The 24,160-nt window shown below is 40.6% G+C and overlaps 1 protein-coding gene across 3 annotated transcripts in view; it reads left to right on the top strand.

Moving 5' to 3' along the window:
• The window catches only part of asnsd1 (asparagine synthetase domain containing 1), a 79,945-nt gene that overhangs the window by 52,041 nt on the left and 3,744 nt on the right, over positions 1–24,160 (top strand). The window contains exons 1-5 of one of the 3 annotated variants that reach the window (XM_043692828.2): positions 7,738–8,142; positions 11,426–11,479; positions 13,073–13,148; positions 15,027–16,587; positions 17,963–18,144. In XM_043692828.2, coding sequence (XP_043548763.2) covers positions 15,154–16,587; positions 17,963–18,144 — 1,616 coding nt within the window. In that variant the 5' untranslated portion in view covers positions 7,738–8,142; positions 11,426–11,479; positions 13,073–13,148; positions 15,027–15,153. Of the gene's footprint in view, positions 1–7,737; positions 8,143–11,425; positions 11,480–13,072; positions 13,149–15,026; positions 16,588–17,962; positions 18,145–24,160 lie in introns of those variants that run through there. The other 2 variants (XM_043692829.2, XM_043692830.2) reach the window with 2 other exon arrangements.

Raw genomic sequence — 24,160 nt, forward strand, 5'->3', positions numbered from 1 at the left:
TTGGTTAGGCCATTGTTGGAATATTGCATGCAATTCTGGTCTCCTTCCTATTGGAAAGATGTTGTCAAACTTGAAAGGGTTTAGAAAAGATTTACAAGGATGTTGCCAGGGTTGGAGGATTTGAGCTATAGGGAGAGGCGGAACAGGCTGGGGCTGTTATAGAAGTATATGGGCCAAATGCTGGAAAATGGGACTAGATTTATTTAGGATCTCTGGTCAGCATAGCCAAGTTGAATCAAAACGTTATTTTTGTACTGTACATCTCTATGACTTTATAATTGTTAGGTTATTAAGAATTCCCATTTTAACTTAAATAATTCTCAAAAATTAACAGCTTAATAGATATAATGTTGTGAGGCTCTGCTGCTAACACAAATCAGAAAACTGGAGCTTTATTAGCCCTTTTCCAGATCTGCATTTATAAATATTGATGTCTGGTAATTGACAGTGGCTGAATCTCACATTTTTTAAGTGATATTGAGTGGGTGTCATATCATAATGACATGAATATTGTTCCTAACAGTTCTTAAATCATACCTTTTACTATATTACATGAAATATTTATGCACTGGCATTCTTAGTTCAATATGCATTTTATTAGTCTTCTCTTTTTCCTGCATTATCACTCCTAAATTCAAGATGTATCGTGATTTTAAAATTGTGATATCATTTACTTCCTGCAGGCTTTGCTTCCTTCTGTAATCTTTAGGCTTTGACAGTCCCAAGCTTCATATCACCAAATTACTGTTTGCGTATCTGGTTTGCCTTTTCTTATCCATTTTCCACCTGTATTCTTGTTTTAGTCAACTTCCTAATAATGCAGAAAAATATTTGATTTGGCATTTCTCAAAAACCATTCAAAGTTCTTGATGTCAAATGAGTTCCTTTGAAATTTGATGACTACTATGTTTGGGAAATGGGGTAGCAATCTTTCCAACATTTCACATGTTGTCAATTGTTGGATAATTTTTGAAAGAGCAGTGTAATGGGATGTTGAATATCCACTTGAGTCCAGGGTAACAGGTTTTTACCGACAAGACAGCAGTGACAACATAGGACTTCTGTAATACTGAATTGTGCAGGAGAGCATGGTGTTTCAGTGGTTATCATTGTTCCATCACAGCCCCAAACATTTTGGTTCAATTCCTCCCTTGGGTGATTACCTGCATGGAGTTTGCACGTTCTCCCTGTATCTGTGTTGGTTTCCTTCCGATGATCCAGTTACCTCCCACAGTCCAAAGATGTGTAGGTAAATTGGCCTTGGGGAATGCAGAATTGCAGTGTTGGATTTGAATGGGATGCTCTTCAGAGGGTCAGTATGTGCTGAATGACCTGCCTCCGCACTGTAGGGATTCTATGAATTGCAATATTAATTTATGTTGCTCATATCTTTTTTTAATACCTTCTTTCATAAGAGATAAGAGAGCAACCAACTTTGATAAGGTAGTATATTACATTTTGGACTTGACCATTTGCTACTCATCCAAAAATTTTCCAGATTTGAACACAAAACTTATGGAAGTTGCTTGTTTCAGTTAGAGAAATATTATGGTTTTCAAGGATTTAGTGGATTGTGTTTCTTAATTTTTTTGTGACAAACATTTACCAACTGAACAATTTTGTATTTTATTTTGTGTACAATAATTTTCTAATTAAGTATTTATGCATGGGGCTGATACAACTGTTGGCTAGAATGATGTTAAAATTCACTCAACACCAGGTTTATTTGGAGATACAAGCTTTCAGAGCACTGCTCCTTCATTAGGTAGTTAGTGAGGCAGGATCATAGGACACAGAATTTATAGTAAAAGATCAAAATGTCAAACAACTGATGCAATATGTTGAACAAACATAGATTGTTGTTAAGTATTTAATCACTTAGAATGGCATTATAGGTTTCAATTGATTACTATGTAAATCCTAGAAAGCCTTTCAAGTCACAGTCCTGAGACAACTTAAGGTTTTTTCAGTATAAAAAAGGTGACATCTCAGCTCAGACGATGCACTACAGGTGTGAGGTTAGAATCAGACTGATTCTATTTCCAAAATAGGAATTCACAAAATGTCACATGGACTGACTGCCTGCACATTGCATGCCTTTTGAACAAAATCGAATGTATCTGCAAATAGAAATCTGCAAATGCAAATTCACTCCATAGACACGTGTGTGTGTGTGTGAAAGATTGTGTGTGGGATACAGGGAGAGAGTGTGTGAGTGTATGTGTGTGCATGTGAGAGTGTGTGTGTGCGTGCATGCTTGATAGAATGTGTATGCAAGTGTGACAGAGTATATGCCTGTGAGAGGGTGTGCACGTGAGTGTGAGTGAAAGAGTGTGTGTATGAGAGAGCGTATGTGTGGGTGTGATTGTGTAAATGGGTATGTGTGTATTTGTGCTCATGTGTGAATGTTTGTGTGTGAGAGTATATAGTGTAGTGGGGTCACCTGTACTGTGACATGAACCCGATTGAGGCTGTCCTCATGGGTACTGAACAAGGCTATCAACCTCTGCTCGCAACTCTGCATTGCTGTGTATCCCAAAGTCCACTTTGGAGGACAGTCACCTGAAGATCCGAGGCCAAATGCCCTTGACCACTGTGAGGGAACATCGTCATCAAACCCGCAGATGAGGAGGAGCCATCATCTTTCAGAGTAGAAGGGACTACTGCAAGAAAGTGTACTGACAACTACAGGCCAATCCAACCAAAGAACATACCCATGAACTGAACAGATTGATCAAGATTTTTGATTCAGTCCTTCAGCGTTCCCTATGTGCTCTCATCTCATGTACTTCTCCTGTAGGGGACCTCTACTGCCTTCCAAAAGCACACAAAGCCAATACACCTGGATATCCCACCATATCAAGGGAATCTGTATGAGAACCTCGCTGGCTATGTGAGGGGTATAGTACAGTGGAGCCCCAGCTTCTGTCGTGACACTACAGATTTCTTGCAGAAGCTCAACATCTATGGACTACTCGAAACAGGAACTTTCCTCATCACAATGGATGTTTTGGCACTCTACACCAGCACTCCCCCATGAAGATGGCATCACTGCAACAGCTTCAGCATTCAATGCCAACAACTGCCATTCTCCAGGCACCATCCTATAACTCATCTGCTTCATCCCCCACCACAACGTCTTCACCTTCCACAACCAGTTCTTCATCCAGACACATTGAACAGCCATGGGGACCAAATTTGCATCGCAATAAGCCGACATATTCATGCACAAGTTCGAACAAGACTTCTCTGCTGGACAGGACCTCTGACCAACACTATACACTAGATACATTGATGATGCTTTCTTCCTCTGGACCCATAGCAAAGAGTCACTGAAACAATTACACAGTGATATCAATGTTTCATCCCACCATCAGACTTACAATGGACTACTCTTTATAATCAGTCTCATTCTTGGACATCTCCATCAAGGATGAGCACCTTAGTACCTTACTATACCGCAAGCCCATGGTTACCCTTAAGATGATGCACTTCTCCAGCTTTCGCCCTAAGCATATTAAAACAGCCATCTACTATGGACAAGCCCTATGTATACTCAGGATCTCTTTGGATGAGGAGGAACACGACGGACACCTGATGGTGTTGAAGGATGCCCTCATAAGTAAAGGATATGATGCCCAACTCATTGATCCCAGTTCTGATGTGCCACAGAAGAAACCGTCATCACCTCCTCAGGAGACAGCCACGGGATACGACTGTTAGGGTACCCTTCATTGTCCAGTACATCCTGGGAGTGGAGAAACTACACCATGTTCTTCACATTCTCAACACATTATCGTTAAGGATGAGCATCTCACCAAAATCTTCCCTATGACTCCACTTCTCACCTTTAAACAACCACCAAACCTTAAACAGACAGCAACCTGCCCGGTCTTCAGGTCAACATTTACCACAACCCCATTCAACCTTGTCATGGCAACCACTGCAAGATCTGTCAGAGTGTCGACATGGATACTACCATTGCACGTGGGAAATCACCCACCATGTATGCAGCAGATACTCGTGTGACTCAGCCAACGTTGTCTATATCATACAGTGCAGGCGATGATACCCCCAAGGCAAGGTATATTGGCGAAACCAAGTAGGCGCTACAACAATGGATGAATGGACACCATGCAACAATCACCAGACAGGAATGTTCTCTTCCAGTTGGGAACACTTCAGTGGTCAGGGACATTTGGCCTCGGACCTTTGGGTGACCGTCCTCCAAGGTGGACTTTGGAATACGCAACAATGCAGAGTTGCCGAGCAGAGGCTGATAGCCAAGTTCGATACCCATGAGGATGACCTCAACCGGGATCTTGCTTTCATGTCACACTGCAGGTGAGATTCCCACTACTACACTATACATTCTCAGAGACACACACACATACACTCATGCACGCCCTCTCACAGGCATTATCCGTCACACTTGCACACCCTCTCACAGGCATATATCTGTCACACTTGCGCACACACTCTCACATACACACACAGTCTCTCCCTCTCTCTCCCAACACACACACAGATATAAGTCTATGGGGTGAATTTGCATTTGCAGATTTGTATTTGCAGATACATTCTATTTTGTTGAAAAAGCACACAGTCTGTAGGCAGTTAGTCCATGTGACATTTTATAAATTCCTACTTTGGAAATAGAATCAGTCTGACGCAATGTTGGGACAGACAGACCCTAACCTCACACCTTTAATGAATTGTCTGAGCTGATATGTCACCTTTTTTTATACTGATAAAACCTTAAGTTGTCTCAGTACTGTGACTTCAAAGGATTTCTGGGATTTAAATATTAATCAATCGAAATCTGCATCCCCATTCTAAATGACTAAACACAACAGCAATCTAGTTTTATTCAATACATCGCATTAGTTGTATGACACTTTGATCTTTTAGTATAAATTCTGTGTCCTATGATCCTGCCCCACTAACTTCCTATGAAGGAGCAGTGCTCCGAAAGCTTGTATTCCCAAATAAACCTGGTGTTGCGTGATTTTTAACTTTGTACACCCCTGTCCAACACGGGCACCTCCATATTATGTTTTAAATAAAACAATAATTCACGGTGATCAAATGCTATTCTTGCTCCGTAGGAAGTGTGACCAATACTTTGAGGAAATAGAACATAGAACATAGAAGAATACAGCCCTCGATGTTGCGCCTAACCTACACTAGCCCACTATCCTCCATATGCCTATCCAATGCCTGCTTAAATGCCCATAATGAGGGAGAGTCCATCACTGCTACTGGCAGGGCATTCCATGAACTCATGACTCGCTGAGTAAAGAACCTACCCCTAACATCTGTCCTATACCTACCCCCCCTTAATTTAAAGCTATGCCCCCTTGTAATAGCTGACTCCATACGTGGAAAAAGATTCTCACTGTCGTCCCTATCTAAACCCCTAATCATCTTGTACACCTCTATCAAGTCACCCCTAAACCTTCTTTTCTCCAATGAAAACTACCCCAAGTGCCTCAGCCTTTCCTCATACGATCTTTCTACCATACCAAGCAACATCCTGGTAAACCTCCTCTGCACCCGTTCCAGTGCCTCCACATCCTTCCTATAGTATGGCGACCAAAACTGCACACAATACTCCAGATGCGGCCGCACCAGAGTCTTATACAACTGCAACATGACCTCAGGACACCGGAACTCAATTCCTCTACCAATAAAAGCCAGTACGCCATATGCCTTCTTCACCGCACTATTTACCTGGGTGGCAACTTTCAAAGATCTGTGTACATGGACACCAAGATCCCTCTGCACACTATCAAGTATCCGACCATTAGCCCAGTACCCCATCTTTTTGTTACTCTTACTAAAGTGAATCACCTCACACTTAGCTACATTGAACTCCATTTGCCACCTTTCTGCCCAGTTCTGCAGCTTATCTATATCCCGCTGTAACCTGCCACGTCCTTCCTCACTGTCTACAACTCCTCCGACTTTTGTATCATCCGCAAACTTGCTCACCCAACCTTCTAACCCCTCTTCCAGGTCATTTATAAAAATGACAAACAGCAATGCTCCCAAAACAGATCCTTGCGGAACACCGCTAGTGACGGCACTCCAAGATGAACCTTTGCCATCAACTACTACCCTCTGTCTTCTTCCGGCCAGCCAACTCCTAATCCAAACCTCCAACTCACCCTCAATGCCATACCTCCGTATTTTTTGCAGTAGTCTACCATGGGGAACCTTATCAAACGCCTTACTAAAATCCATATACACCACATCTACCGCTTTACCCTCGTCCACCTCCTTAGTCACCTTCTCAAAGAATTCAATAAGGTTTGTGAGGCACGACCTGCCTTCACAAAACCATGCTGACTATCCTTGATCACATTATTCCTATCCAGATGTTCATAAATCCTATCCCTTACAATTCTCTCTAAGATTTTGCCCACAACAGAAGTGAGACTCACCGGCCTATAGTTACTAGGGTTATCCCTGCTCCCCTTCTTGAACAAGGGAACCACATTTGCTAGCCTCCAATCTTCTGGCACTACTCCTGTAGACAACGAGGACATAAAAATCAAGGCCAATGGCTCTGCAATCTCCTCCCTTGCTTCCCAGAGAATCCTAGGATAAATGCCATCAGGCCCAGGGGACTTTTTTTTTCCACCTTTCCAGAATTTCCAACACCTCTTCTCTACATACCTCAAAGCCATCCATTCTACTTAATTGTCACTCAGTATTCACATTGACAACAATGTCCTGTTCCTGATTGAATACTGACGAAAAGTATTCATTCAGTGTCTCCCCAATCTCTTCAGCCTCCACACGCAACTTCCCACTACTATCCTTGACTGGACCTATTCCTACCCTAGTCATTCTTTTATTCCTGACATACCTATAGAAAGCCTTAGGGTTTTCCCTAATCCTACCAACTAAGGACCTTTCATGTCCCCTCCTTGCTGCTCTTAGCTCTCTCTTCAGGTCCTTCCTGGCTACCTTATAACTCTCAATCGCCCCAATTGAACCTTCACATCTCATCTTTACATAGGCCGCCCTCTTCCATTTAACAAGGGATTCCAATTCCTTATTAAACCACGGCTTCCTCACACGACCCTTTCCTCCCTGCCTGACAGGTACATACTTATCAAGGACACTCAATAGTTGCTCCTTGAACAAGCTCCACATATCAATTACGCCCTTGCCTTGAAGCTTACTTTTCCAAGCCACACATCCTAAGTCAAGCCTCACCGCATCATAATTTCCCTGCCCCCAGATATAACTCTTGCCCTGTAGTGCACACTTATCCCTCTTCATCACTAGAGTAAAAGTCACCGAATTGTGGTCACTATCCCCAAAGTGCTCACCTACCTCTAATTCTAACACCTGGCCTGGTTCATTACCCAGAACCAAATCCAGTATGGCCTCACCTCTTGTTGGCCTATCTACATATTGTGTCAGGAAACCCTCCTGCACACATTGGACAAACACTGACCCATCTAACGAACTTGAGCTATAGTTTTCCCAATCAATATCAGGAAAGTTAAAGTCCCCCATAACAACCACCCTATTACTGTCACTCATCTCCTGAATCACCTTCCCTATCCTTTCTTCTACATTTCTAGGACTATTAGGAGGCCTGTAAAAATCTCCTAACAGGGTGAGCTCACCTTTCCTATTCCTAACCTCAGCCCAAACTACCTCAGATGGCGAGTCTTCATCCATCGTCCTTTCCACAGCTGTAATACTATCTTTGACAAGCAATGCCACACCTCCCCCTCTTTTACCCCCACCTCTGACCCTACTAAAACATTTAAACCCTGGGACCTGCAACAGCAAATGTTACACAATTTCCTTAGTTTTTTGGGGTCAGGCACAACGTAATGACATTGGTGGCTGCGCTACATCATTTAGAGCCCCACCCACGTCTGCGCTGTTGTGAATGCTGATGTCATGTGACCTCCCAAACAGCCAGGCGCCGGAGGCGCTAGAGAGCGTAACGCCACCGCCACCATGACGCATGCGTGTTGTCGCTTTGTGTACTTCCGGGAGTCGCACATGGAAACGACCTGAGGGGAGTGCGCGGGTGAAGACAAGGTGATGGAGGCCGTTTCAAATAAAGTAGTAGATCGTGTGGGAGGTCGGAGAGAAGAGTTAAGTAAACAGGTATGATTCCTAGCCGTGTCGACATGGCAGCAGGAGCAGTCGTTCCCTGGTGCAGGGCTGGAACCTCTGCAGCCGCACAGTGACAAAGTCTGAGTGCGCCGAAGGAGACCGGTCGGCCCGTCCTGCCCGTGCCGGCTCTTCGCACGAGCTTCGTTACCGAGTGCCAGTTTCCCGCTTCCCCCTTCCGTCCCCATACCCACTGCATGCTCAGAATCATCCTTTTGAATGTATTGTGAACCGTTTCGCGTTTGAATCTTTACAAGTGTAACGTATCGAATGAAAATACTTTGAACTGGTTTCTCAAGGCTGCCTTTGATGTGAATCTTTACCGTGTGGGTCACCCGCTCAAGGTAGAAGCCTTGACAGTTGCACGTTTTTAAAAATAAGTGCAAGCGATTGGCTATTCATAAAGTTTAAATCAGATTGGGCAAATGACCCAAGGTCTACTTTAATTAAAACTATTTAATCGGACAGGGATCAATTTCAATGCGCCTTGATGAAGGGCTTTTGCCCGTAACGTCGATTTTCCTGCTCCTCGGATGCTGCCTGACCGGCTGTGCTTTTCCAGCGCCACTCTAATCATCAATTTCAATGCATTGAGGACAAATTTGCCCTGGTACTTTGGAATCAAATTGACTGGCAAAACATTCGATCAATTTAAACTATTTTTAAAGAGGAGCTGCATCAGGCACAATGGAGGGACATTCCCTGAAAGGGAATAGTATAACAACCAAATTTGGAATTCTCTAGATAACTAATAGGTAGGGAATAACAATGAGCAGAAAATGGAGACAGATCATGAATTGAATGTGTGATGTTTGGAAAGGAATTGAAAAAGGAAATGAGAGGATCGATGAGAAAGTATGAAACAGCATTAAACTGGACTGCAAAATTCTTATAAATGTATGGTGAAAGGGTAGTAAGAGATGACATGGGGCCAATCAGGATCAAAACCAAGGTCTGCGTATGGAATTAACCTTGATGGTGAGAAAGCTTTTACAAACAATAATCATGGACAAAGTTAATGTCACTTGGATAAATGCAAATTAGTAAAGCTAAATCAGCATGCGTTTGTCAGATAAATGGTGTTTAACAAACTTTATTAAATTTTGTTGAAGTAACCGATTGGATTGATGTGGTGTTTAAGGACTTCATAAAGGTGTTTTGAAGTCGTGCATAAGATGTTTATTGGCCAAAAAGATGACATTGAAATAATTGTTAAGTAATGGTTATTAAGTGCAGCTCTTTTTGGCAGGACACCAGCCTATAATCTTGCTCCATCGTTAAAAGAAAATATAATAAAAATTTCCATTATAGTGGGTGAGTTTGATAATGCTTATAAGTAAAGTTTGAACATCACTTCCTGTTGGAAGAACAGTTGTTAGGCAGTGCTTGGTAGCTTCAAGTTTTTGTTAACTTTTCAAAATGGCAATCGTCTTTTAAAGGAGGCTGGCCTTTTGAGTTTTTGTACATCAAACAATTTAATTCAGCATATTAGAACAACAAATTTTCATTGGCAAAATTTCTTCTGATAATGTGGAAGGTTTTCAGTATGTAAACTTTCATAATGGATAAATAAGTAACATGCTTAGTTTAATTGAAAAGGGTTGACGGTGACTTCATTTGACATCTGTAAATTGCGTTTTTGATAGACTAGATATACAAAGACTGGTTATATTTATGGAGAAGGGCATAACTAGAAGCTATCAGTATAACACAGGCATTAAGAAATCTAAGAAGAAAGTAATTAGAAACGGCTTTGGCAAAACATCATGAGAAGTTGGAACCCTACCACAGTGAATGCATGACATAAAACATGGAACTATATTGAATGAAAAGGAGTGAAGTAAGGGACTTTGAGGCCATAGATATGCTGGTGGAACATGCAGACATGATGCAGAGCAATTTAAACAGAAAAGTACAAAGGAATGCATTTTGATAAGCAGCATTCCCCCTCATTTTTTTCTCTTGCTATGACTTCCGGAAACAAATGCTGATTGAAGTGCACAGAACCTTAGAGTGGCTGAGGAAATGCAGGTAGGAAGGGTGTAATTGTAAAGGTATGCAGGAAAATGTCATCAAGGGTTACATGCACTCAAATCATTGCAGATGACAGAGCTGGGTCAAAAGTGGTCTTTAAAAATGGTCCAAAGGATCCTGAGCTTTCAAAATAAAAGCATGTTGCCAGGGTTGGAGGATTTGAGCTATAGGGAGAGGCCGAACAGGCTGGGGCTTTTTTCCCTTGAGCGTCGGAGGCTGAGGGTTGACCTTAAAGGTTTACAAAATTATGAGGGGCATAGATAGGATAAATAGACAAAGTCTTTTCCCTGGAGTCAGGGAGTCCAGAACTAGAGGGCATAGGTTTAGGGTGAGAGGGGAAAGATATAAAAGAGATCTAAGGGACAACTTTTCACGCAGAGGCTGGTATGTGTATGGAATGAGCTGCCAGAGGATGTGGTGGAGGCTGGTACAAATGTAACATTTAAAAGGCATTTGTATGGGTATATGAATAGAAAGGGTTTGGAGGGATATGGGCCGGGTGCTGGCAGGTGGGACTAGATTGGGTTGGGATATCTGGTCGGCATGGACAGGTTGGACCGAAGGGTCTGTTTCCATGCTGTACATCTCTACGACTATATGACATATTGTACAAAAGCAAGAAAGTTACAATGAACCTTGGTAGAAAATTAGTTCAGCCTCAACTGGAACATTGTCAAATTCTGGTGCTGCACTTTCAGAAGGCTGTGAAGAGTTTTAAAAAGCACAGAAAAACACTCGGGTAGTTAAATAAGGTCTTCGGTTGTTCTCTTTGGATAAGAAGAAATTGAGGTTTTCAAAATCATGAGGAATAGGCAAAGTAAATAGAGGGAAATTTCCCGTTGACAAAAGCCTAGTGTTATCAAAGGATATTTTGAAGTGTTTGGCAAAAGAGCTAAAAGCCACATGAGGAAAGGCCTCTATATGCAGTGGGTAATTATGAACTGGAATGCAGTATCTGAAAGGGTGGCAGGGCAGAGTAAATCAGGCCTTCAAAGATTAAGTGCATGCAAGGAAAAAAAAAAGAAGAGGGTTCCTGCTGATTTTTGAAAAGATCAAGTACAGTAATTTTTAAAAGGAGTGAATAATTGCTCAGCTCATTAAATTTCACGATACCTTACAAAAAGAAATTTGCGATTTTTAAAAGAAATCCATTCTAAGTTGACATTTTAACTGAACTGCAATGTCTACTTGGTTACAATTCTTTATTGTTATTCCAATGTCAAATGTAATGTTGTTTCAATAGATACAAGAACAAAGTGTTGTCATTGATGAGCTCTCCAACCTTAAGAAAAATCGGGTAAGTCAATAAAACCCAAGTTAATACTTGTAGATGTTCAGTTCTGGCATAAATATAATGGTTGCCTTCAAATTACAATGTAAGATAAATAAATTTTGCCTAAAAAAAGAAAATTTTTGTAAAGCAAATTTAGATCAGATAGCAGGAAAACGCCTCATAGTGTTTAATATTTGCAATAATCTAGCAATAAAGCTAATAAAGACATAGATATTGGGTTTATCAGAATTAGGTGCCATGATGACTATAAAGACTAGAGGTTCCAGATTTAATTTTAAACTCAAAGAATGATACTGAACAGAAGGGGCTGTTTAGCTCAACATGTCTGTGGCAGCTCTTTGAAAAAGCTATCCATCGAGTCCCACTTCCATCTTTTCCCATTGCTCTTTGAGTCTTTATCCAATTCCATTTTGGAAGTTGATACTTAACCTACATCACCTGCCGTTTTTAGATAGTGCATGTAGATCAAGACATTACTGCACAATTCCATATTTTGCCTCTGGTTCTTTTGCCAATGTCATTAAATCTTTGCCCTCTGATTAGAAACCATTCCCCCACTGGAAGTAGTTTTGTTTTTAACTCTTCATGACTTTGAACCCTTCTATAAGATTTTGTCTTAATCATCTTAAAAGTCTTTCAAGGTTTGATATCATTGCTAAAGTGTGTGTGTGTGGAATTGGCCACAAACCCCCAGGTGAGACCTAAGTAGTGTTGGATAAACTTCCTTGTTTCCTTTTGCACTTGTTATATCTGTTTACAGAATCAAGGATTTTGCCAGTCTTTTTAGTAGTCTTCTGAACTGCCTACGCCAGATCTTTCTGTTCTGCATCTCTTTTAAGATTATACAATTTAGTTTGACTCTGATATCATTTTTAGCAAAATGTATCTCTTCATATTGCAGTGAATTTCATGTATCAATTGTCTACCAACTTTCATGTCATTTGCAGACCTTGAAATTATGCCCCTTATGAGTCTTCCATTTCACGAGTTGAGAATTCACTCTTTCAGTGCCTCCGAAGGTGGTTTTTCCTTTTGACAAACAATTTACAGTCTATAGGAAATGCTTAGTGAGAATAACCACCAGGCATATTTCTGTTATTTTTCCACATGAGAGATTTGCAAGCTAGAAGCTTCTCCAGTATTGTTTAAACTTGAGACTGTAGCCATCCTGTCCATGGACCAGTCATGAAGTTGTTACAATACGTATTTATCAAATGTTTTATGTTTGTTTCATTTTAATCTCTATACTGTTAGTTATCCAGTCAGCTCCGCAGTCTGCAGCCAATCAATATTTCATTGCTTGTTTACAATTTTACCAGTTAATCTTGATTACAGTGCATGTGAACAAGACGCCTTTTCAACTTACTAAAATTAGCTCTCCTCCTGTTGAATATTTTCACATTTGATTTTTATTTGTTCTTTTCAAAACAGTTTCAACTCTAATATTATTGTGATCACTGTTTCCCAACTAATCCCCCATTGAAAACATGTTCCACTTATATTCCATTCTCCAAATGAGATTCAGTGCTGCTTTGTTACAAAATGATTCATGATTAATTTTAGTTTTATTAATAATTGTTATTCGTTCTTTTTCAGAGCATTTATAAGCAGCAGCCCAACAGCAATATATTTTTCTTAGCAGATCAAACCCAGACTCTTAGTGAATGTAAATGTAAGTTATATACCTTAAGCATATTTGTAAAATGCATTGAATGTAATAAGTGGTTCATGTGTTACAACTATGCAGGATATGTTGAATATTCCTTTGTTACCTTGATTTTTATATTCATGCAACACATATAAGGTCATCTTTTCCTTCCCTATTTTAATTTGCCTTCTTCCACTCCGTTAATACATCCTTTTTCTTTGCACTACCTCTTACGAGAGACTAGCTCTCAATCAGCTTTAGCCCATCTTGAATTGATAATTAAGAGTTGCATAGTGGTTTAGAAACATAAGAAATAGAGGCTGGAGGAAGCTTTTCAGCCTTTTGAGCCCACAATGCCATTCAATGAGATCATGGCTGATACAAAGATGTGCAGGTCAGGTGAATTGGCCGTGCTAAATTTCCCATAGTGTTAGGTACATTAGTCAGAGGGAAATGGGTCTGGGTGGGTTGCTCTTCGGAGGGTCAGTGTGGACTTGTTGGGCCGAAGGGCCTGTTTCCACACTGTAGGAAATCTAATCTAATTACCACTGCAACACCATTTTCCTGCTTTGTCTCATACCCCTTCATGTTTTTAATATGTAGATATATAGTCAAGGAACTCAAATACCTGTTATGTCATTCATCCTCATGGGGGAAGCTCTGATTATTACCACCTCTGATTCAGATGTAGCCTATGAAATCCAACATCTTAATATGCCATGGTGCTACATTATTGGACTTGTTTTGACGGGAGTTACATTAGTAAATATAATTGATGACAAACAAATTCATTAGTATATTTTATAGTTCTAAATCCAAAACAAGAAGTCTCCCATTTAAAGTGGCGATGAGGATAATTATTTTCTCTGGTTAAGTCTGTAGAATTCTTTCCCATAGAGCAGTGACATTGAATATTTTAAAGACAGAGATGGATACATTTTTGACTAACAGGGAAGTCAGGAAAGAATGTAGGGGGTAGCCAAGAAATTGGGTTAAAGTAACAGTCTAATCAGCCATGATCTTATCAAATGGCTGGGCAGGCTTGAAAGACCAAATAGCCTACTCTTGCTGACACCACTTACTTCTCATGTTCTATATTCATTAAACTGAAACTAGAAATAATTGTTAATGAAAAATTGATCTCATTATAGATTTAAGTTGTAGAACATACATTGCAATTCGCAAAGAACCAAATAGTATACTTAAATACGTAAACATGTGGAACACCCAAAGTAATTATCAAAATATTTGATAAACACTAATTCTTTTCATTCAATAAATGTATCATGATTATAGGATTTGTCTATTCTTTCACATCTAACTTTGGTGCAAATCTTCTACCTGCTATGGGGGAGGCAGTGGCCTAGTGGTATTATCGCCGCACTGTTATCCAGAGACCCAGGTTTGAATCCTACAGCAGATCGTGGAATTTGAATTCAATACAAATCTAGAATTAAGAGTCTCATCATGGCCATGAATCCATTGTCAATTGTCAGAAAAACTCATCTTGTTTACTAATGTCTTTAGGGCAATCTTACCCGGTCTGGCCTACATGTAACTTGAGACCCACAGCAATGGGGTTGACTCTTAACTGCCTTTTGGGTAATTAGGGATGAGCAATAAATACTGGCTTAACCAGCGACACCCTCATCCCATGAATGAATAAAAAAAAATTTTCTCTAAGCACTAAAAGTATTGAATAAGACAAGGGATTATGTTTCCACAGGCATTTTTACTTATGGAGTCCTCATCTTGATCAAATCTTCAGGAAATTCAAATCAAATTTGATACTCTTTTATACTAAAACTGCTATGATTGCATTATTTATTTGTGTGTTACTTTGTCATATATTAGATTATGTGCCATTCCAAAAGTCTAGCAATAACTCTGTACCTTTTGCAGGTGCTCTTGATGAGATGAAGAAAGAATACCAGAATTTAGAAAATGCTGAAAAAGTTACAAATAACTAATAGCAAGATCAACATTTGTTATTGATCGAAATTGATGGATAAATTGAAAGGCACATAAAATGTGTGGTATTTGTTGTATATTAGTTCTAGCCCCTCAGGAAGGTGTTTCTACTCATGATGTTGTGGGAAAAGATATGTTTGAAAGCCTACAACGGAGGGGACCTAATTGCAGTCAACAGTTATCCAAAGAAGTGCCTGAACTGGGCTATAATATATTTTTATCTGGACATGTGCTTCATATGAGAGGGTGTCTAAACCCACAGCCCCTGCAGGATACTCAGGGAAACCTTCTCCTTTGGAATGGGGAAATTTTTGGAGGAATTGAAATTGGACCTGAAGCAAATGATACTCTGATCATTCTTCAACATTTGTCTTCGTGTAAGAATGAAGAATCCATTCTGTCTGTCTTTTCTACTATTCAAGGACCTTGGACATTTATATACTACCAAGCATTCAGTCACTGCTTGTGGTTCGGTCGAGACTTTTTTGGTCGACGTAGTTTACTGTGGCAGTTTAAGAATGCTGAAAATCTCTGTCTTACTCTTACATCAGTGAGTCAGTCTGTTTCCAAGTGTGGAAATTTTCCCTGGCAGGAAGTACCAGCATGTGGACTTTATAAAATTGACCTCCAGAAAAACACTAGTGGCAACTCATTCGCAATATCATGGTATCCATGGAAATATAGGCCCATTGAATATGAATTCAAGACTTTCCATTTAGCTGAAGAAGTTCAGTTTATTGAAGAAGTACCAAGTTTTGTTTCTGTATTTTTAAATGAATCAAAACTTTTCCCTATAGCACCCATTACTCCAATGAATTACAGTGTGTGTGAGACACACACATCAAATTGTGAAGCATCTTCAGTAAATGTTGAGAGTTTTCTTTCCGATGAAAAGAAGAAATTAGTTCATAAGTTCATTAATGTTTTGGGTGAATCTGTTAGGCGGCGAGTGTTTTTCTTACCAAGATGTCAAATTCTCACCTCATCCCAGTTCACAATTTCTAATAAAGCAAAAGTTGCTATTCTCTTTTCCGGAGGTGTTGACTCTATGGTTCTTGCAGCCTTGGCTGACCATCATATTCCACGAGATGAACCTATTGATCTATTGAATGTAGCCTTTAAGCAGCAGAAGACCTCAACAAAGCAAAAGAAAAAAAGCAATGCTTCTAGGGCACCTGAAGAGGAAACTGTCCAAGATGACAATAGTAGTCTTGATGAGACCACTAGTTTTAATGTGCCTGACCGGATCACTGGACTTTCAGGTTTAAAAGAGTTACAAATTATAAACCCTGCAAGAAAATGGAATTTTGTAGAAATCAATATCACATTAGAAGAGCTGAAGGAAATGAGACAACAGCGGATTAGTAATTTGGTACAACCTTTGGACACAGTACTGGATGACAGTATTGGCTGTGCTGTGTGGTTTGCTGCAAGAGGTATTGGTACTAGGACCAGTAATGGAGAAATCCAACCATATACAAGCAGTGCAAAGGTGTGGCATCATCCCTAAAAGATCGTTTTCGTCCACCATTATGAATGTAAAAATCTCTAACTTCATGAGTATTCTTTTAAAAGAAACACACCACAATTTATCATTTTGATTACTGTTTAAGTCATAAATAAAATGCTCAGTGTTTTACGCATTCCACATCATTAAGAAATTCAGCATTAATTTCAATAAACTAATCCTAAACTGAAATGAGGCCCTTAAGTAATCCAACTGACCGAGAATAAAATCAAAACTTTACTATTGTTCTTCAAGATTTTGTCTTTGATCTATCCTTAGGGGTTTAGGCAGCTTCAAAGAATTTAAACATTGCTAAAAGACAACATGATGTCAAAGTGCTATTTTACATTTATCAGATTTAGGGCACAAGAAAAAGAATTGAAAAAGAGTCACCAGTTTACATAGCATAAGACATGGTTGGGCCATCTTTGGCATGGAGATGCAGGAGGAACAGTTACTTGTCAACTTAGTTCTCAGATCCCCAGGTTTGAAAATGCAAGTGGAATAAAATATAAATAAGTGGGAATGTATTAACTTTAGTTGAAAAAAAATAGAAGTGGTGATAAGTTGGGAAGTGTATGTGTCCACAAAAATAAGTCTCCTTGTCCACAAGTCACTGGAGGCTAGCATCTACGTGCTGCAAGCAAATAGAAACACAAGAAGAGTTTGTAGACAATTCATTAAGGGAATTTGAATACAGAAGTAAAGATGTTTTGTATTTACATAGAGCCTTAATGAGACCTCACCCAGAGTACACTGGGGTTTTGGTTACCTTAGAGTTAAACCCAGGTTCACCAAATTAATCCTTGTAATGGCAAAGTTATTGAGGAAACTACGTCTGTTTTCTCCAGAGTTTGAGAGCGATGTCATAAAACTTAAGTCTTTTTACAGAGCATGAAAAGGTGGAAATAGGATATTTCTCCTGGTTTGTACCGATTTCAGTTTTAAACAAGCTGCACTCTTTCCCCCACCCCAGCCCCAGCTGCCATAACTTCTTTCTATATCCTCTGTCCATTAGATTTTCATCAACCTTCAATAATGCTGCAAAAATCATGAAATCCACATAACTTCACCACTCTGTATCACTTTATTAAATGGGTTTCAAAATTGATCTTTTTGCATCAAGAAGCTGCATATTCAGCTATGGTAAAAGATTACCTATGGTTTAAATTCAATATTTTGTAATTTGAAGTCTCAATATCCCAAAATTATGTTGCACCATTTGGCCTGTGTAAATGCAGTTTGGTACAAACTGAATTTGCTTTACTATCTAAAGTAATTCAATTTCTGGGACAATAGTGCATTTTAATTACATTATAGATTCAGGGATGAAACCTTTATGGACTTTGTTTTTTAAAAGGTGGTATTGACTGGGATTGGAGCTGATGAACAACTCGCAGGTTATTCTCGTCACCGTGTCTGCTACCAAACATCAGGTTTTGAAGGCCTAGTCAAAGAACTGGGGATGGAACTCGGCCGCATTTCCTCACGTAATCTTGGGAGAGATGACAGAGTCATTGGAGACCACGGAAAAGAAGCAAGGTGAGTCCATGCAAAGTTCGAACATGTTGAAATCCAAAAACACATTCTAACTCACTGTTGAATACAAATGTTGTTGTAAACTCAAGAAGAAGTTAAAATGTAAAATTGAAGATTGAACAGTATCCATGTGCTTTTAACTCCGCAGTTGTAAACATATGTGGTGTTTGACCTGACGTTACAAGATGTCCTGTGGTCTGAAGTCAATGTTGAGGACACCCAGGGCAACTCTCTCATAAACATATACCACTGTGCTGCCACTTCTGTTGGGACATGGTTGATATCGCTGTTGTTTCTGATGCCTAGGTTGATAACAAGTGGCTTGTCTGGTTTCATTTTTTATTTATAGAGTCATCGAGATTACAGCATGGAAACAGACACTTCGGTCCAACTTGTCCATGCCAACCAGATATTCCAACCCAATCTAGTCCCACCTGTCAGTGCCTGGCCAATAACCCTCCAAACCCTTCCTATTCGTATACCCATCCATATGCCTTTTAAATATTGCAATCGTACCAGCCTCCACCACTTCCTATGGCAGCTCATTCTATACATGTATCACCCTCTGTGTGAGAAAGTTGCCCCTTAGGTCTCTTTTATACATCTTTCCCCCTCACCCTAAATCGATGCCCCCTAGTTCTGGACTCCCCCACCCCAGGGAAAAGAGTTTGACTATTTACCCTATCCGTGATTTTATAAATCTCTATAAAGGTCATCCCTCAGCCTTTGACGCTCCAGGGAAAACAGCCCTAGCCTATTCAGCCTCTTCCTATAGCTCAAATCCTCCAACCTTGGCAACATTCTTGTAAATCTTTTCTGATTCATTTCAAGTTTCACAACATCTTTCCAATAGGAAGGAGACCAGAATTACATGCAATATTCCAACAGTGGCAAAACCAATGTCTTGTACAGCCACAACATGTCCTCCTAACTCCTGTAAAAGCGCAGCAGGTCAGGCAGCATCCAAGGAGCAGGAGAATAGACGTTTCGGGCATGAATCCTTCTTCAGGAAGGGCTCATGCCCGAAACGTCGATTCTCCTGCTCCTTGGATGCTGCCTGACCTGCTGCGCTTTTCCAGCAACACATTTTCAGCTGTGATCTCCAGCATCTGCAGTCCTCACTTTCTCCTCCCAACTCCTGTACTCAATTCTCTGACCAATAAAGGAAAGCATACCAAGCGCCGCCTTCACTATCCTATCTACCTGCGACTCCACTTTCAAAGAGCTATGAACCTGCACTCCAAGGTCTCTTTGTTCAGCAACACTCCCTAGGATCTTACTATTAAGTGTATAAATCCTGCTAAGATTTGCTTTCCCAAAATACTGCACCTCACATTTATCTGAATTAAACTCCATCTGCCACTTCTCAGCCCATTGGTCCATCTGGACCAGATCCTGTTGTAATCTGAGGTAACCCTCTTCGCTGTCCACTACACCACCAATTTTGGTGTCATCTGCAAACTTACTAACTGTACCTCTTATGCTCGAATCCAAATCATTTATGTAAATGACAAAAAGTAGAGAGCCCAACACCGATCCTTGTGGCACTCCACTGGTCACAGGCCTCCAGTCTGAAAAACAACCCTCCACCACCACCTCCTGTCTTCTACCTTTGAGCCAGTTCTGTATCCAAATGGCTAGTTCTCCCTGTATTCCATGAGATCTAACCTTGCTAATCAGTCTCCCATGGGGAACCTTGTCGAACGCCTTACTGAAGTCTACATAGATCACATCTACTCTGCCCTCATCAATCTTCTTTGTTACTTCTTAAAAAAACTCAAGTTTGAGAGACATGATTTCCCACACACAAAGCCATGTTGACTATCCCTAATTAGTCCTTGCTTTTCCAAATACATGTACATCCTGTCCCTCAGGATTCCCTCCAATAACTTGCCCACAAATGAGGTCAGGCTCACCGGTCTTATCACCCTGGCTTGTCTTTACTGCCCTTCTTAAACAGTGGCACCACGTTAGCCAACCTCCAGTCTTCTGGCACCTCACCTGTGACTATCGATGATACAAATATCTCAGCAAGAGGCCCAGCAATCACTTCTCTAGCTTCCCATAGAGTTCTTGGGTACACCTGATCAGGTCCTGGGGATTTATCCACCTTTAATCGTTTCAAGACATCCAGCACTTCCTCCTCTGTAATCTGGATATTTTGCAAGATGTTACCATCTATTTCCCTACAGTCTATATCTTCCATATCCTTTTCCACAGTAAATACTGATGCAAAATATTCATTTAATATCTCCCCCATTGTCTATAGCTCCACACCAAGGCCGCATTGTTGATCTTTTGAGGGGTCCTATTCTCTCCCTAGTTACCCTTTTGTCCTTAATATATTTGTAAAAACCCTTTGGATTCTCCTTAATTCTATTTTCCAAAGCTATCTCATGTCCCTGTTTTTCCCTCCTTTTTTCCCTCTTAAGTATACTCCTACTTCCTTTATACTCTTCTACGGATTCTCTCAATCTATCCTGTCTATACCTGAGATATGCTTCCTTCTTTTTCTTAATCAAACCCTCAATTTATTTAGTCATTCAGCATTCCCTATACCTACCAGCTTTCCCTTTCACCCTGACAGGAATATACTTTCTCTGGATTCTTGTTATTTCGTTTCTGAAGGCTTCCCATTTTCCAGCCGTCCCTTTACCTGTGAACATCTGCCCCCAATCAGCTTTCAAAAGTTCTTGCCTCATACCATCAAAATTGGCCTTTCTCCAATTTAGAACTTCAACTTTTAGATCTGGTCTATCCTTTTCCATCACTATTTTAAAACAAATAGAATTATGGTTGCTGGTCGCAAAGTGCTCCCCCACTGACACCTCAGTCACTTGCCCTGCCTTATTTCCCAAGAGTAGGTTAAGTTTTGCATCTTCTCTAGTAGGTACATCCACATACTGAATCAGAAAATTGTCTTGTACACACTTAACAAATTCCTCTCCATCTAAACCTTTAACACTATGGCAGTCCCAGTCGATGTTTGGAAAGTTAAAATCCCCTACCTTAACTACCCTATTATTCTTATAGATAGCTGAGATCTCCTTTCAAGTTTGTTTCTCAATTTCCCTCTGACTATTGGGAAATCCCAATTAGGTGATCATCCCTTTCTTATTTCTCAGTTCCACCCAAATAATTTCTCTGGATGTATTTCTGGGAATATCCTCCCTCAGCACAGCTGTAATGCTATCCCTTATAAAAAAATGTCACACCCCCTCCTCTCTTGCCTCCCTTTCTATCCTTCCTGTAGTATTTGTGTCCTGGAACATTAAGCCTCCAGTCCTGCCCATCCCTGAGCCATGTTTCCAGAATTTCTATGCTATCCCTGTCCCATGTTCCTAACCATGCCCTGAGTTCATCTGCCTTCCCTGTTAGGCCCCTTGCATTGAAATAAATGCAGTTTAATTAATTAGTCCTACCTTGTTCCTGACTTTGTTTGACTCACTTGTCAGCTGTACCCATCTCAGATTGATCTCTTTCCTCACTATCTCCCTGGGTCCCACCCCCCCAACCTTAGTAAATCCTCACAAGCAGTTCTAGCAAATTTCCCTGCCAGGATATTTAGCCCCCTTCCAATTTAGGTGCTCCTCAGCCATGCATTCATCTGCTCTATCCTCCTATTCCTGCCCTCACTAGCTTATAACACTGGGAGTAATCCAGATATTGCTACCCTTGAGGACCTCCTTTTTAAATTTCTGCCTAACTCTCACTAATCTCCCTTCAGAATCTCAACCTTTTCCCTTCCTATGTAGTTAGTTCCAATGTGGACAATGATCTCCTGCTGGCCCCTCTCCCCCGTGAGAACATTCTGCACCCTCTCTGAGACATCCTTGATCCTGACACCAGGGCAACAACACACCATTCTGCTTTTTCTCTGCTGGCCACAGGAACCCCTAACACAATTGATCTCTTGGAAGCCGACGTACCCCTCGTTGCTTTAGAGCCAGTCTCAATACCAGAAACTTGGCTGTTTGTGCCACGTTCCCCTGAGAATCCATCACCCCCGAGAATCCATCACCCCCTTCATTTTCCAAAACAGCATACCTGTTTGAAATGGGTATATCCACAAAAGACTCCTGCCCTAGGTGCCTACCTCTCTTACCCTTCCTGGAGTTAACCCATCTATGTGACTGTATCTGAGACTTCCCACCTTCCTATGACTGCCATCCATCACATACTGTTGCAATTTCCTCATTGCTTCTATCTGTCTCTCCAACCGATCCACTCGATCTGATAAGATTCGCATCCAACAGCATTTATGGCAGATATAATCCGCAGTAACCCTTAAACTCTTTCAACTCCCACATCTGACAAGAAGTACATATCACTGCAAAGGCCATTTTTGCTCCTTCACAATCTACAGACCCAGAAAATATCACCGTCTTATTCCTCTACAAACACTGCCCCAGGTTAAATTAATAGCTATGGCTTATATTTTAAGTTTAGTCAAGAGACTTATCTTCAAAAACATATAATCAAGAAAGAATACACTGTAGTCATTAATACAGCCTTTCTCTTGGACAGACTTGAAACAACAATTAACTTATCTGATTCTGTGCTGTGAACTTCGCCCAACAGTTCCTCCAAGATTCGTTGTGAATTTCACTATTTGTTAATTTTCCCAGATGCACTCCAATGTCCAGCGATACACTAATTCAAACAGCAAAGGCAGTAACTGTGCAGGTTCTCTCTCCTGCACTGTCCTCACCATGATCTTGTTGTAATCTGAGGTAACCCTCTTTGCTGTCCATTACACCTCCAATTGTGGTGTCATCTGCAAACTTACTAACTATACCTCTTCTGCTCACATTCAAATCATTTATATAAATGATGAAAAGTAGTGGAACCTCCACTGATCACAGGCCTCAAGTCTGAAAAACAACCCTCCACCACCACTCTCTGTCTTCTACCTTTGAGCCAGTTCTATATCCAAATGGCTAGTTCTCCTGTATTCCAGGAGATCTAACCTTGCTAATCAGTCTCCCATGGGGAACCATGTCGAATGCCTTACCAAAGTCCATATAGATTACGTCTACCACACTGCCCTCATCAATCCTCTTTGTTACTTCAAAAAACTCAATCAAGTTTGAGAGACTTGATTTCCCACGCACAAAGCCATGTTGATTATCAGTTCTTGCCTTTCCCCAAACACATGAACATCCTGTCCCTCACGATTCCCTCCAACAACTTGCCCAACATTGATGTCAGGCTCACTGGTCTTTAGTTCCCTGGCTTGTCCTTCCATCTTTCTTAAACAGTGGCACCACGTTAGTCAACCTCCAGTCTTCCAGCACCTCACCTGTGACTATCGATGATTCAAATATCTCAGCAAGAGTCCCAGCAATGAACTCCCTAGCTTCCCATAGAGTTCTAGGGTCCACCTGAACAGTTCCTGGGGATTTATCCACTTCTATGTGTTTCAAGACATCCAGCACTTCCTCCTCTATAATATGGACATTTTTCAAAATGTCACTATCTAATTCCCTACATTAAGTCTTCCATGTCCTTTTACACAGTAAATACTAATGCAAATTACTCATTTAGTATCTCCTCCATCCCCTGTGGCTCCACAGAAAGGCTGCCTTTCTGAGCTTTGAAGGGCCCTGTTGTCTCCCTAGTTACTCTCGTCTTTAATATATTTCTAAAAACCCTTTGGATTCTCCTTAAGTCTGTTTGCCAAAGCTATTTCATGTTCCCTCTTTGCCCTCCTGATTTCCCTCTTACGTATACTCCTAATGCCCTTAGAGTATAAGGATTAATTTGCTCTATCCCATCTATACCCGACATATGCTTCCTTCTTTTTCTTAACCAAATCCTCAATTTCTTTAGTCATCCAGCATTCCCTATACCTACCAGCCTTTCCTTTCACCCTAACAGGAATATACTTTCTCTGGATTCTCATTATCTCATTTCTAAAAGCTTCCCATTTCCCAGCTGTCCCTTTTCCTGCGAACATCAGTCCCCAATCAGCTTTTGAAAGTTCTTACCCAATACTGTCAAAATTAGCCTTCCTCCA

Source organism: Chiloscyllium plagiosum, unplaced genomic scaffold (genome assembly GCF_037043375.1).
Source record: "Chiloscyllium plagiosum isolate Xiang-an unplaced genomic scaffold, Cpla_swu_hap1 HiC_scaffold_7, whole genome shotgun sequence".
NCBI lineage: Eukaryota > Metazoa > Chordata > Chondrichthyes > Orectolobiformes > Hemiscylliidae > Chiloscyllium > Chiloscyllium plagiosum.